Source organism: Petaurus breviceps, unplaced genomic scaffold (assembly GCF_028583685.1).
Source record: "Petaurus breviceps papuanus isolate PSGF00001 unplaced genomic scaffold, PetGlider_PUasm1.0 173, whole genome shotgun sequence".
Classification (NCBI taxonomy): Eukaryota; Metazoa; Chordata; class Mammalia; order Diprotodontia; family Petauridae; genus Petaurus; species Petaurus breviceps.
In genome coordinates, this window is record NW_027185759.1 from 15,114,984 (window position 1) to 15,129,450 (window position 14,467).

The 14,467-nt window shown below is 40.3% G+C and overlaps 1 protein-coding gene across 3 annotated transcripts in view; it reads left to right on the forward strand.

Annotated features, from left to right (window-relative positions):
* MME (membrane metalloendopeptidase) overlaps positions 1 to 14,467 on the forward strand; it is a 131,249-nt gene that overhangs the window by 3,204 nt on the left and 113,578 nt on the right. For 2 of the 3 annotated variants that reach the window (XM_069083434.1, XM_069083433.1), the window contains exons 2-3: positions 4,167 to 4,336; positions 5,458 to 5,493. In XM_069083434.1, the coding sequence (XP_068939535.1) occupies positions 4,177 to 4,336; positions 5,458 to 5,493 (196 nt within the window). In that variant the 5' untranslated portion in view covers positions 4,167 to 4,176. Of the gene's footprint in view, positions 1 to 3,894; positions 3,934 to 4,166; positions 4,337 to 5,457; positions 5,494 to 14,467 lie in introns of those variants that run through there. The other variant, XM_069083435.1, reaches the window with a different exon arrangement.

Sequence of the window (14,467 nt, forward strand, 5' to 3'; positions counted from 1 at the left end):
CACACACACACACACACACACACACACACACACACACACACACACACTCCTTCGTCTCCTTTACACACACACGCACTCCCTTGTCTCCAAATTACTTAAGCGAATTTAGCTACATGGCGATTTGGGTAGTTAGTTGGGTGCTAGAATTCCTAACATCTTCCTTTAGCAACTTACGATCCTTAAAACAATTGCCTAGAACAATCCCATAAGAAAAGTAGTGAGGCCTGCAAAGAGAAAGACAATTTGCAAAAAAATATAAAAGATGTTATGACCACTTGAAATTTCCTTTTCTTAAAGGAGATTGGTCCTAAGGAGCACCTTTGGGAGAGAAGACAGCTGCTGCCCCTCTAGGTCAGTGTTATGTCTATCTCCCCAGGGATGGCCCAACCTCCACCCGGCAGAAATTGAGAGGGAAACAGTTAAAGGGAGGGAGATGCCAGGCAGGCTGCTACTTAAAGAGGAGTTGGTATTAACTTGCTAGATCTTTTGCAACTATTGTCTAAGCAAACAGATACTTATTTTGTTTAAATCTTTGACTATCTTGGTGAGGACTAAGTAAATTCAGCTTTAAGAAATTTAGCTGGGCAGTTATTTCAGTGAAGAAAAAACAGGGAAGAATCTGGACAAACTTTCTTGATTTCTCTGGGTAGAAGTTCTAGACTTTCGTGAGGACTGCAGTTTCTATCCCGGCTCTGCCATAATTCTGTGACTTTGGGTAGCTTATTTGCACCTCTTTGGCCCTCATCTCTAAAATGAGCAGACTGGGAGTAAGTTACCACTATGGCCCTTTATAACACTAACTTTCTTATCTTTTGTTCAATTATTGTGTCAGAAATACCTGAGGAAGGGGGGGGGGGAACAGTAAACATTTTGGGGAAATGTTGAATCCTCTAAAACCTCCTTAGGGCTTAATGAGCCCTTTTAAGCTGGGAATGAGTTTTGGGAGATGACTTTGTCTAAGATCAAAATCAGATTTATGCCTCTATACCCAGAACCAAATGGCTCATCTGGCTAATTAGTTCCCAGTGACGCCTTACCCACTGTAAATGGAAATGTCTCTTTTGGTCTGAGCTTCTGTAGTTAGACAACGGCCAGGGTACTAAATGAAATTAAAAAAAAAAGAAACTTGAAAATGAAGCTTGAATCTATTTATATTATTCTTGGGTTCTATTGTGACTGCAATTAAAATGTAAAGGACCTTTCACTAAGTGTTTTTTGAGGCTGCTTTTGTGGGTTTCCCAGCCTACTAAGTTAAGATCAAATCAGCAGGGTTTAGATAAGCACCAAGCTACTCCAGGAATAGGAAATTGTGTATGTGTGCGTGTGTGTGTGTGTGTGTGTGTGTGTGTGTGTGAACTCTTCAGATAAGTAGGTAAGAGCATGTTAGGACATCTAAGATGCATTTTTTTTTTGGTCTTCTAACAATATAAATTTTTATATGATGTGTAACCCTATATAGTAATGTTCACTATTGCATTTCTAAAAGTATTAAAATAATTGTAGAATAAAAGGGCTCCTTTCATTCTGGGAATGTCCAATTATGCTTCCCTGATTGGGGGGGGGGGGCAGTCTCTGCACTGAATATCTTAATGCCTGGTAGAAGAGAAGAAGCCTTAGAGGGATTCTGCTTTCCCTTTCTTCCAAATGCCCAGATCTTAATATAGAACCTGGTTTGTAGTTGGCATTTAATAAATGCTTATTGACTAAATGACTGGGTTCCTTCTGCTTTATTTTCCTTCAATAACATGACAATAGAGGTATATATTTGTGTGTACACATATGGTTTGATTTTGGTTCTTTGGACCAGCCCTTTGATTTCATTGATATGGGGCAGTGATTCTTTCCTTTGGAAATCATCTCACATAATGGCTTTCAAAGTGTGGTTGGGGACATTGGGGATATCAGAGTCCCTTTCACAGATCCTGGGAGGTAGAAATGATTTTCAAAATTACACTGAGGTGTTTTCATTTCTAATATAGTAATATTGATAGATATAGTTCACACAGACAAAAGTTCTTTGGGGGAGGGGTTGAATCTTCAGCAAAGTTCAATGTATTTAAGTTTGACAGCTACCAGTATGAGAAAATCCTAGTGAAGAGATCCCTTCATTGGTACCTTTTCTCAAACCAGATTTTGACAAGAATTGCCTGGCACACTCAGAGTTTAAGTAGTTTGGACCAGGTCACAAAACTCTTAAGAGTTAGAAATGGGATTTGAACCCAGACCTTCCTGACTCTGAGGATGCCACATTACCTCTCACATGTTAATATTAGGGAAAGGGATTTGCTGCAAGGAATTCTCAGGGGAAGAAATTCTATCTTCCACTGCTGGTAAGTTACTTTTGTAACTTCTGAGTCTTAAGCAATTGTCTGGGGACAGTATATGTCATAGGTAGGACTTGAACTCAAGTTTTCCTGATTCCTCTAGCCACTATACTACACTGCCTTTCAATGAAAATCACATTTAATAGAAATCAGACTCAATATTATTCATACACACATTCATATGGAATTGTCTTTACCAGAGGTTCCCAAAATTATTTGATCTACCACACCATTTAAAAAAAAACACTCAGTGTCCCTCTGGAAATCTACTTTCTTTAACCCTTTAATATTTTTTTTAATTTGCTTCATTTCAGAAAATATATAAAATATTTTTAAATGACACATCTTTAATCTAATAATTTAAATGTAAATTTGCAGGTTTTTTCCTGCATTGTAATTTTGATGATGAAATATTGCATCATATAACCATATAGTATCCTATTGTAAACAAGTCATTACATGCATGTATTCCTGCTGATATGTGCTGGTCTTCCCAACAATACTCGACATGCTCACCTGCCAACACTTGCTTGTTAAGACCTGTAGGTGGACTTGAACACTGATCAGTTGTAACTTGCATTCTGTGTGTTTATTTGGAAAATAATATAATCAATATATCTTTTAACTCTGTTACACAGCATACAAAACATGGATAAATGGCTTTAAACATTATTCTTCTCTTCTTTACTTCTGCTTCAACCATCCCCTTATTTTTATTCAATGCCTCCAACTGCACTTAAGGCTATTCTCATCCTCCTCCCCGCATTGTTCAGAGCTTGCCAGGGGATGGTATTGCCCACCTTGAGAACCTATGGTAGATGGTAGACACATGTGCAAAGATTTGTAAAGCATCTAGGTGACCATGGTGCTTAGAACACTGAGCTTGGAATCAGGAAGACACCTTTTCATGAGTTTAAATGAGCCTCAGACATTTACTATCTATGTTACCCTGGGCAAGTCACTTCACCCTGTTTACCTCAGTTCCTCATCTGTGAAATGAGCTGGGAAGGAAATGGCAAAATCTTTCCAGTATCTTTGCCAAAAACAGACAAAAACCTAAATGAAGTCAGAGAGTCAGACACAACTGAAACAACAATAAAAATGATTATTTTTATTCAATGCAACACACACATATATGCACACAAATATCCCCATATATATGCACATATACAAGCATATAGCCTGTCAAAATTGAAGCTATTGACTTTTGATTCCCTGAGTAAATAAGTGACAACTTTCACATGTATTCTCCAGGCAGGGCAGAGGTTCAGAGCTGATGATCCGCATTGTCAGAATTGCTGAGCTAGAAGGAAGCTATTTTTAAAAGTTAAGAAATCAGAAACTTCCCTGAAGGTGTTTGTGCTTGTGCCTGGGGGTGTGTTATTCCATTCATGGAGGAGACTTTGTTTTGGAAACTAGTCATTTCAGTCATTATCTTACTTAACCAAAGTATTTATTAGTCATGGATTTCTGGGATTTTGAATAGAGCCACGAGATAGAAAAGTAAACTTTGACATCAGTTCAGAGATCAAGAGGAGGGGTTAAAAGTGATTTGTAATGACTGTACAGAAATTATTTGCTTCTGAACTTCTGAGAAGCAGAACCCTGAGTGAGTATCTGTCTATATGTAAGCCTTTTGGAATCTCTTTGGCCTCTCCATGGCACATCAAGGTCCCATGAAACCTTATGACAGAAAGATCCCAATTTCTGGGATTCTGGCATATTCATTTCAGGGCAAAGATTTTTAGTAGCCCTTTGAACAAACCCCTTTCATTGTTCAATGTGTATAAAGGTCAGGCATCTAATAACTACTGAGGTGTGTACCATTTTCTGTCTTTTCAGATCTTAGGTTATGGGCAGATCAGAAAGCCAGATGGATATAACTGAAATCAGCAGCCCCAAGCCGAAGGCAAAACAGCGATGGACTGCCCTGGAGCTGAGTCTTTCCGTCCTTGTGCTTCTACTCACTGTCATAGCCATCACGATGATAGTTCTTTATGCCACCCACGATGGTGAGTCGAGAGAGACCTCGTGGGTCTAAAGGAGAGGATGAACGTGTTGCCATGTCCTGTAATAGCTAGCTAGTCCTAATGGAAAGTGTGGTTGGTATACACTGAGAGTTTGGGGTCATGCAGATACCTACACACACACACATCTATCTACATGCAGATGGCCATCTCTTTAGATGGCTCTATATCTGCATCTGTATTTATTTCTGTACCTACCTATATGTGACTTTGCATAGTTCACGTCCCTTCTTGGGGTCAAATTTTCTTTATCTGTATAATGAAGAGGTTACACTAAATAACATCTAAGTTCTTTTTTCAGTTCTAACAGTCTCACAGGAAGAAAGATTCAAAGTTTCAGAGTGTGCTTAGCATGCAACATGAAATACAAAATGTCATGCCCTATATGCAGAAATCACTCAGGGCCCTAAAATAAGGTGTTCCGAAGTTTAAGCTGGGGTTTTCATTACTGAGCCTACTTAGTTCATGGGCTTTGTTTGCCACAAGAGTCATGCACTGATAGAATATTGGAAGTTGGAAGGGGTCTCCCATACCTTGTATTTTATGGGTGAAGGAACTGAGGGAAAGAAAGGGGAAACCAGTTTCCCCTCAAGAATACAAAATGTGTTAGTAGCTGATCCAAGTGTGAAAAATTTTGTCTGAATCAAGGGAATATGATTTCCTGGCAGAAGTGAGTTAGGAGCTCATAGGTCTTGGTTCTTTGACATTTGATGGGACTTCCTTGGAATTGAGGAGGCCTAATTTGGGGCTGAGGAATTTTCATAGGAAGGATTAGCTCCTTAGTGGGATAAGTGATTAGCAGGCCTGAACAGCTGATTATTTCAATTTAATAAATCTGGGAGTTTAGCAGGTATGATACTTTACCTCTAATACAAATCTCACTGTAAACACATACATTTGTCTTTATCATCTAAATGTACTGTATATGGTGTGCCTTTTGTATTGTATTGTTTCCCTCTGACTCAGAGATACCTCATACTTGACTTTCTATTGTTTATTGTTAATGAACCATCCATTAAAATGACAATCTTAAACAGAACAAAAACAGGCAAAAGCTGCTAGTAAATACATATTGTGCACTTTTATTTCTGTGCTCCTTTTTTCAGATGGAATTTGCAAGTCAGCAGATTGCATAAAAACAGGTAAGAGGATGTAATTTGAAATAAAATGAATAATTGTTTCCCTATTTATTTCTTCCCTTCTGCCTCCTTCTTCCCCCCATTGTATTATCTAAATGCTATTATGTTTACTTTTGCCTCAGCCTCATTTCCAATCCTCCTGGTTTATTGATCTATCTCTAAGGTCCATGTTCAAGGAAAGTCAAATATATAGAAATTGATTAAATACTTTGGTTTAGTCTCAAGAAAAGCCTACTCTTTTTGAAGCAAAAAGCAAAATAAAAAAAACTCTACTTAAAAATTAACTCTAAGTACACTTAAATTCCAATTTGGGGAAGAAAAGGATTTTCTCCATGTTCACATTCACATTTGAAATTGAGCTCCATTTTGTTTCTGTGCATGTGACATGTCCAAAGCCCAAATGTTGGCTAATGTCCTAGTGAGGAACCACCCTTAAGAAATTAATCAATTGGGCTTCTGCTTAGGTAACTGTTTTTAAGTAACTGTTTTTAAGGCTTTTGGCTTACTTGTGTAATTAAGAAGTTCTTCTTTGATGATAGGATCAAGACATATTGATGAAAGCTCTCTGAGGTTCTCAAGAATATTTTGTTTGAATGTCACAAGTTTTAGATTTTGTACCAAGAAGTCAGCCTCAAACCATGACTACAACTAATAAAGATGGAAAGCCATAGCTGGCCAAATGATCATCATGAGAAATCTGCTTATTGTTTTTCCCTCGTTTTAAACATTGACTGTTGGTCTTTAAGCATTATATGTTTATACAAGAGATCCAATTTCACTTCAGTCCATGAAACAGACAGGGACCTTAGTAAAGAGCTTAGGGTGACTCATTGTCATATACCATGGTCAATACTTCTGGTCTGGATGCACCAATTTTTGGCTATGCACGGTCAATTGAATGTGTTTGGGTAGGGGGAAAGGGAGGGAGCAGTAAGTTTGTGTATTTCTTAGATGTTCAATCAGAGTGGGCAATACTGTCCCTTTAGCTCCTTTGGAAAAAAAGAACATGGAAGTACTGTTCTAAAAAGCTGTTTCCTGGCCAGACTATGGGGACGCCAGTAGATTCAGCAGGAGCCTATGTTAATATACTTTGCATGCCCTCGTTGCCATGCTCAATCAAAGCACAAAGGTGGAGTAGGGGTGCTAACTTTGCTAGATGAAGGAAGATAAAGGGCTGACATGTATGGATATACATGTACATGAGTATATATGTAATGTGGTTTGAGATGGGATGTGTGCTTTATGAATTGACCAATAGTATTTTAAGATCTGCTTTGGATTCAGCCCTCTCAATCACAGTAAGGGAAAGAGGAATATAAGAGTAGGTGGTCCCTAAACTCAAACAGCTTAGAGTTTAGTTGGGGAGATAGACCTAACCTAAGAAAATCACAATATTCCTGACATAGTAACTTTAGCACTGATCTTGGAGGCATGAGAATCTGAATTCAAATCATACCTTAGATGTTTACTACTTTCATAACCTTATTTATAACATCCTTGATAGAATGTTTCCTTGAGGGAAAGGACCAGTTTGCTTTTTTTTGTAATTGTTTGCCAAGTTTCTGGTATGATACCAGCACATAGTAGGTGTTTAGTAAATATATACTGATTGATGAAGTAAAATTAAGACCAAAGAGTCAGGAAAGCTTTGTGGAGAAGGTATAATCTGAACTGAATCTTTGAGAAAAAGTAAGTAGAATTTGGAAACTTGGATGGAGACATTCAGTAAAAGGAAACTGCCTGAACAAGGCAGAGATATGTACTGGGGAGTAGTGCTGAGTGGAGGCGGCCAGGTCATGGATAGTGTCCCTAGTTCAGAAGAGGAGGATTTAGATAACAGTCATTGAAGGTTTTTTAAGAGATCAATGGTGTGTTGAAAGTTCTTGACATGTTCATCTGGAAAAGATGTGGAGGGAAGGAGGGAGGGAGGAAGGAGGGTTAAGGGAGAGACCAGGAGTCCAGGAAGCCAGAGAGGAGATTTTACACTAATAACCTGGGTGTGAGTGATAAGGGCCTGAGGAAGAGGGTGGTCATGGGAACAGAGGTGAAGGAGCAGATATCAAAGAAATTTCAAAAGACTTAATGAGTTACTGGATGTGGATGAGAAGGAAAAGTGTGCATCCTACATAAAATCAAGGTTTGTGGACCACCTGAGCTGAAGGCAGGGTGGCCAAAGACAATGGGTTTAAAGGAATTAGGTGGGGAAGCAGCTTGGGAGAAAGAAGCTTCTTACCCAGGAGAGTTGGCCCCCTCGATTGGGCTCCCTCCCCAGAGGCTGGCCCCTTCACTGGAAGCAGAAGCTGAAGGATCACTTGTCAGGGTTTTGTCGAGAGGCCACCTGTCCTTACTCATTTTTGGTTCACCCTTGGTGTTGAAATGCATAAAATAAAATGTCGTCAACACAGAAGTAATATTTGAAGCACTGAAAATGATGGCTCTCTCCTAAGCAAAGAGAAATGAAAGGAGGGCTTGTAGGAATCTCACCAGAATTAGGGGGAACCAGAGAAGGAAAAAAGACATTAACTGTCAGGAGAGTAGAAGGCACATATAATGGTTCCCAGAAGACAAGGAAGGGGGATGTTTCTAGGAGAGAGTGTTTGATAGTGCGGAGAAGTCAAGAAGAATGAGAACCGAGGAAAGACCACTGGATGTGGTGGTGTGTTGCTGTTGATGTTATTTTGTTAAATTAGGATAAAGAGACAGTGAAAGCAAATAGAAAGGAGACAGAGAGATGGATGATGCCAGAGAGAGAAAGTATATGTGGGAGTAAGGTAGGAGGCCTTGTATTCACTCATTTCAGTCATGCCCAACTCTACATGACCCCATTTAAGGTTCCCTTGGCAGAGATATTGGAGTGGTTTGCCATTTCAGATGAGGAAACTGAAGCAACCAGGGTTAAGTGACTTACCCAGGGTCACACAACTAGTGTCTGAGGCCAGATTTTAATTCAGAAGATAGCACTTTATCCACTGTGCCATATAACTGCCCTTAGGACCTCATAGTACAAAGGAAATTATATCAGGCTTAGATTCAAAAGACATTGGGCAAGCTATTTAATGTCTCTGGACCTCATTGGACTCTGAGGATCCATCCAGTTCTAAGTCTTTGATCATATGATCTCTCAAGAATGACCAAATGGCTGGTCCATGGATAATTGAGAATTAAGTTAACATTTGCAGTAATGGCTGCCACTTTTGGAGCGTGGTGCTAGGTATTTCTCACCTAAGCAACCTGCCATTCCAGGCTCCTAGACTCTGCTCCCCAAAACCATGCTGCTGGCAGACACAGCTTCTTGAAGACCCTACATTTCTCCATTTCAAGGGCTCCTCTCATTCTGACAGTGAAGCACAGCTAAAATGCAACAACAATAACACAACAAATTTGCATTACTAAAGGCAATGGTTGATGGAAAGATAAGGCAACTTAGACAGTTCTACACTGTTAGAGCTAAGTATGAGTGGCGGCAGGTTCTAGGCTCTAGGGCTTCACCGACCCTCCTTCACAGGGTCCAATAGACTCCTTTTCTTTTGTTGTTGTTGTTTGGGGGGGGAAGGCAAGGCAATTGGGACTAAGTGACTTGCCCAAGGTCACATAGCTAGCAAGTGTGTCAGGTGTCTAAGGCTGAATTTGAACTCAGGTCCTCCTGACTCCAGGGCCAGTGCTCTATTCACTGCACCACCTAACTGCCTCGACTCCTTTCATTTTTGACAGTCGGTGTTGTGAAGAGATGTTTTGAGAGATTCGATTAGGCACAACACAGGTTTCTGGGTAAGCCCTGGAATCAGCAGGGTTCATTTAACTTGGTGGGAGAAGTTTGCTTGGACCCAAAAGACATAAACCACTAAAAGACTCCCCTTGGAATAGTCCATTTTTAAAAATCACTGTTGAAGGTGCCAGCTCATTAAGATATCTTCATCCTAAATCCTTTGGACCGTCCTATCTTTATCTCATCTTATTCCTTTCTTCATAGCCTAGAAGGCACGCTGAAATGCAAAATTCTCTAGAATGGGGCCTTGAGAGAGAAAATGTCTAAATAGAGTCTCTCTCTTTTCCAAATATGCCTGCTAAAATCCCATCTATTTCCTCCTCATGTCCCTAATGTATCATCAGTGTGCCAGTTGTGAAAATATTAGAAAACCTTCACATTAAATGATACTGGCTTTCCTGGGAAAATTGAGTAGATAAGGATATATCAAAGCTCCTCTTCAGTCCAGAAAAATTTAATTTTCCACCACAGAGAAAAGAGAACTATTTTTGAAGGCTGCTAAATATTATTACCTGCTGTGTAAATTAGGAGAACTCAAGGGAAATCCTGAAAAGAAGATGCCATTAGAAGAGGAAGAAAACTGCCAGGAATGCTTTAGAACCCCTTAAGAGACCCAAGAGAATTAAAACTCATAAAGAAATCTTGGAAGAGTGAAAAAGTAGACAGTGAGAGCCAGGCCACCAAACTCATAAGTGAAAATGGCTTGCAAATGACACTGGCTCTTAGTGCAGAAGAATATGGTGAGACAGGAATGCTTGCCTCTTGGGTCCTGTAAAGTAGGAGAAGAGAGAGAAAAGTACCATGAAGAGAAAAGAAAATATTGCTAAAGGTAACAGCCATATGGTCCAAGGGACAAAAGATCATGGGTTCTGTAGTCAGGAGAGCCTGATGAGTCTTAACATTTCACCCCTGATTCTTAACTACTGCTGCAACCTTGGGCCTCAGTTTCCTTGGCTGTAAAATGAGTGGGTTGGGCCATATGACTTCTGAGGTTTCTTCCAGCCCCAATTCCATGATTTACGACCCATTCATGTAAAGAATTCTGGACGTGGAGTCAGAAGATTTGAATTTTAACAACCTAACCCTAAGCCAGTGCTTACTGTCTGTGATCTTGGTCAAGCCGTAACCTCTCTGGGTCTCAGTCTCCTCATCTGTCAAATGAGGCTCTAAGTCAATGACCGTATGGTCTTATATAAATTTCTTGAAATGTTTAGTTATCTTGGACCTGTGAATTTATTCATCCAGTGAATGTTCATTGAGAAAAATCTCTTTACCAATAGACTGACAAGTGATAGTCCTCAAGAAATTCTTGGGGCAAGGGGCGCAGTGATTGGTTGCCTGACTTGCTCAGGGTCTCCCAGACCAAATGTGTAAGAAGTTGGCTGAGTACTTACTGGGCATGTTATCCTGGGGACTGACTTGCATATGGGTTCCTCTACATGGTTGTTGAGGTCCCTTCCAAATCTCAGATTCTGTGAAATAGAATTCTCCCATCTAGGGCATCATGATCAAAGCTGTCATGGACTTGGAGTCAGGAAGACCTGAATTCATATTCTGCTGGAGGCAGTTAGCTGAGTGATGCTCAGCAAGGTATTTACCCTTGCTCACCCTCAGTTTACTTCATTTATAAAGTGGGCTCAAAAATGCCATCTCTCTCCCAAGGTTCTTGAAGATCAGACAAGATAACAGGTAAAATGCTTCATGAACCTCAAAGCTCAGCATAAATTCTACTTGTTAGTAGTAGCTTGTGTTTGTTTCATCTTAGCTATTTCATGATTTCATTTGCTATTTCATGGCAAATGCTGAAATTTGTCTCTATTAGATGATACTATCAGACCCACAGATTGAAGTCATTTGATTCAAAATTCCTTTGGAACGGACATCTATGTCCTTTGGCCCAGCCATAGTTTTGTTTTTTTTTTTGAGGGGGAAAGTAGGGCAATTGGGGTTGTGACTTGTCCAAGGTCACATGTCTGGTTAAGTGTTAAGTTTCTGAGGTCAGATTTGAACTCAGGTCCTCCTGACTCCAGGGCTGGTGCTCTATTCACTGCGTCACCTAGCTGCCCCAATAGTTTTATTTTTTTAGGAGGTCTTTGAACATTTATATTTTTTTTTGATGTGCAAACTTTATTTTTAGTTTTCAACATTCATTTCCACAAGATTTTGAGCTACATATTTTCTCCCCATCTTTCCCCTACCCTCCACCCCAAGATAGTGAGGCTACTGAATGCCCCTTTCCCCAATCTGTTCTCTCTTATCCATCCCCATCCCCCCCTAACTTTTTAGTAGGGAAAGATGGATTTCTATACCCCAGTGCCTGTATATCTTATTTCTAATGTTTTTTAGGGACTTGCCCAGGGTCACACACAGCTAGTAAATGGTGAAGTGTCTGAGGCCAGATTTGAAATCAGATTCTCCTGACTGTAGAATCCATGCTTATCCAGTGCACCACCTGAACATTTCTAAAAAGAATGATCCTTGAGATACTATTGTGTCATGTCTAGATGAAGTAGTTCATGGGGCTTCAAAAGGAAGAATCCTATGTCCTAAACAAAAAAAGAGGCACCTGTAGAGGTTTAATTTGGGGGCTGCTGCCTTGGAATTTTCTCTCAGTATATATTCAAAGATTTGTTGTCATGTAATTAAGTTTGAAACAATCCTCTGGGTAACACACTCAGCTGACTTCTTAGTGGAAGGACCATGGAGCTGTAACTTGGTTAATTTCAACCTTGTCTTTGGATGATTCTTTCTCAAGACAAGTATTAGGCAGTACCCGAAAACCGCTTCAATCCAAGTGGAAACCATTCACCCCAAGCCTGTTTTTTTCAGAAGGGGAAAAAGATGGATGCCAGGGGGAAGACTTGGACAGCTCTTGCCCAAGAGAACTATCTGAAACTAAGGGCAGTAGGGTGCCATTGTTTTGTTAATATGGCTTTATATTGGTTTTAAGGATTAAAAGCAATGAGCAAGAATGGCAAACTGGGGCCCCAGTGAAGACCAAGGTGTTCCCTTCTACAGATGATGACTCAGATAATGGAAACCAGCAGTCTTAAGGAACTAAAAGCGAATGTTATTCAAAATGAATAGCCAAATAAAAGAAAGCTCAGATAATAAGGCCCAAAGACATCCCTTAGGGCTCTGATGTTTTGAGTTTACAAGTACTTTTCAAAAATGTTCCTAATAGCAGATGGAAGGAGAAAGACCAGTTGGGGTTTGGAGGTTGCTGTATTTTTTCATCCTGTTCTCAGACACATTAAGAACTAAAACAAGTGACCTACTGGTCAAACTGCCCACAAGCCCAACAATTTCACACCTTGCCAAAGCACATTGGCCCAAAGTTACTTTATATTGTTGATGTAGTGATTAAAAATAAATCTACTGACTTAGGTTTTCATGACCCTGAACCATTAGAGGTGATTTTCAAGGCACTAAAAAATTGTTCCATAGCTTGTTTTTTTTTTTTTTTCCCCACTCTCACAATTGGAAAAATGATTGGTCTTATTTTGAGCCTGAGAGCATTTGCTATCTTGTGGCATGAATAGTTTCTTAGGAACTGGACAGGAATTAAGTCCAATCAACTGGAAATTTAACATTACTCAGGTTTTAAGGTTCAGAGAAGACAATTTCTCATCTGTGTGGCCTGATTTTCCCATTCCAAAAGAGTTGGGTGACATGGTGATTGTCAGATATACCCGATTCTAATTCAGAGTCCTGAAGCAGTGCCAAATTCCCATGTCACCCAGCAGGGAATAGCTGTGCACCCCCGGGAGGAGGGAGGTTATTAAGTCAAAAGCATTGTTTCAAAGAGATACAAGATTTATCATGTGGGCCTAGCATATGCCCAGATGAGTAAAGATCTATTTATATGGTTTGACTTTTGCATCCCTGCATGGATGAATTATTACGGATAAGCCATAACATAACTGGAACATAATCATGACATTTTCTAAAATTTATATAGCGCTTCTTTTGCAATAGCTTTCCTATTCATTAGCTTATTACCATATATAGTACTTCATTTTTTCTTATATTGTGCCCCATTTGAAACATGGAGAGTTATCCACATTTTATAGCAGAGGAAATAAAGGCACTGTGGACTAGTAGATGAGGTGCTTGGTGGGCCATCCAAAAGAGCTGGGCTCAGATCTTACCCCCAGTTCCAGATGCTGCCTCTGATCCTTCCTAACTTCAGGAAGTCACTTTCTGTCCATATCTCTCAGGCAGGTACCTAGGATTTATTGTCTAAGAAACAATGGAAAAAACCTTTGTGCTAGATTCCAACCTACTGTCTGTGATTTTGCCTCAGTTTCCTGATCCAGTAAAATGGGAATAGGGCTTGGTGATCTTCAAGATCTCATCCAGTTTTAAATATTCTTATCTGTATATGAGCTAAAGAAACAGAAGGACCACAATTTACAACTCTGCCCCTTGTTGGGGGTTCTCCTTTGCTGAGGAAAAGCCAGAATCTTTGAATATTTCCTCATCTTTGAGAACTGAGCACTGAGGTGCTAATTAAGCATCAGACAACATGTTGGACTGAGCACCTGGAAGGCGCAGGTTCAGTTGGGGTGTCTCCCACCAGAGCTGCCACCTGCCCTTAAGCTTGTCTCTTTGTTTGAGACTTGCCCAGACTGGAAGTGCAACGGCCAGGGATGAGCCTGACCCCCTTGTTATTCTGCACGGAGGCTTTGACCTTCTCTGTTTCTGCCCCAGAATCGGGCATTGCTCCTCAGGCAGCTTGGTATCATCTCCCCCTGCTCTCTCCACACACCCTCCCCCGGACGTCTAGGGTTTCAGCACATTGGTTCTGATCTTAGTGTAGACATCCACTTAACTTTAGCCTCCCTGCAGCTCAGAACTCCGTCATTCAAGCCGTATTCCAGCCTCATCTCCCGAAGTAGCCAGAATTACAGGTGTGCACCGACCGATCTTCCCACCTTCCAGGGTGCGTTGGATCAGATGTGCGCTTCACAATCCAGTGGCGGCCAAAGGTGACTGCTGTTTCAGCAGTCTCCAAGACCACTTTGTCCTCAGTAATCTCCCTTTGCTCTTGGCAGCAATTTCTGCATGTTGAGAAATCCAGAAGCTTAATTTGCCTACTGTTAGTAAGCCAGCATAATCATAATGCCTTCTCTCTAATCGCTTATTGCCCACAAAGATAAACAAGCAAATGAATGACTGGAGTGGCCCAACTTCCCTTTCCATAAGAGA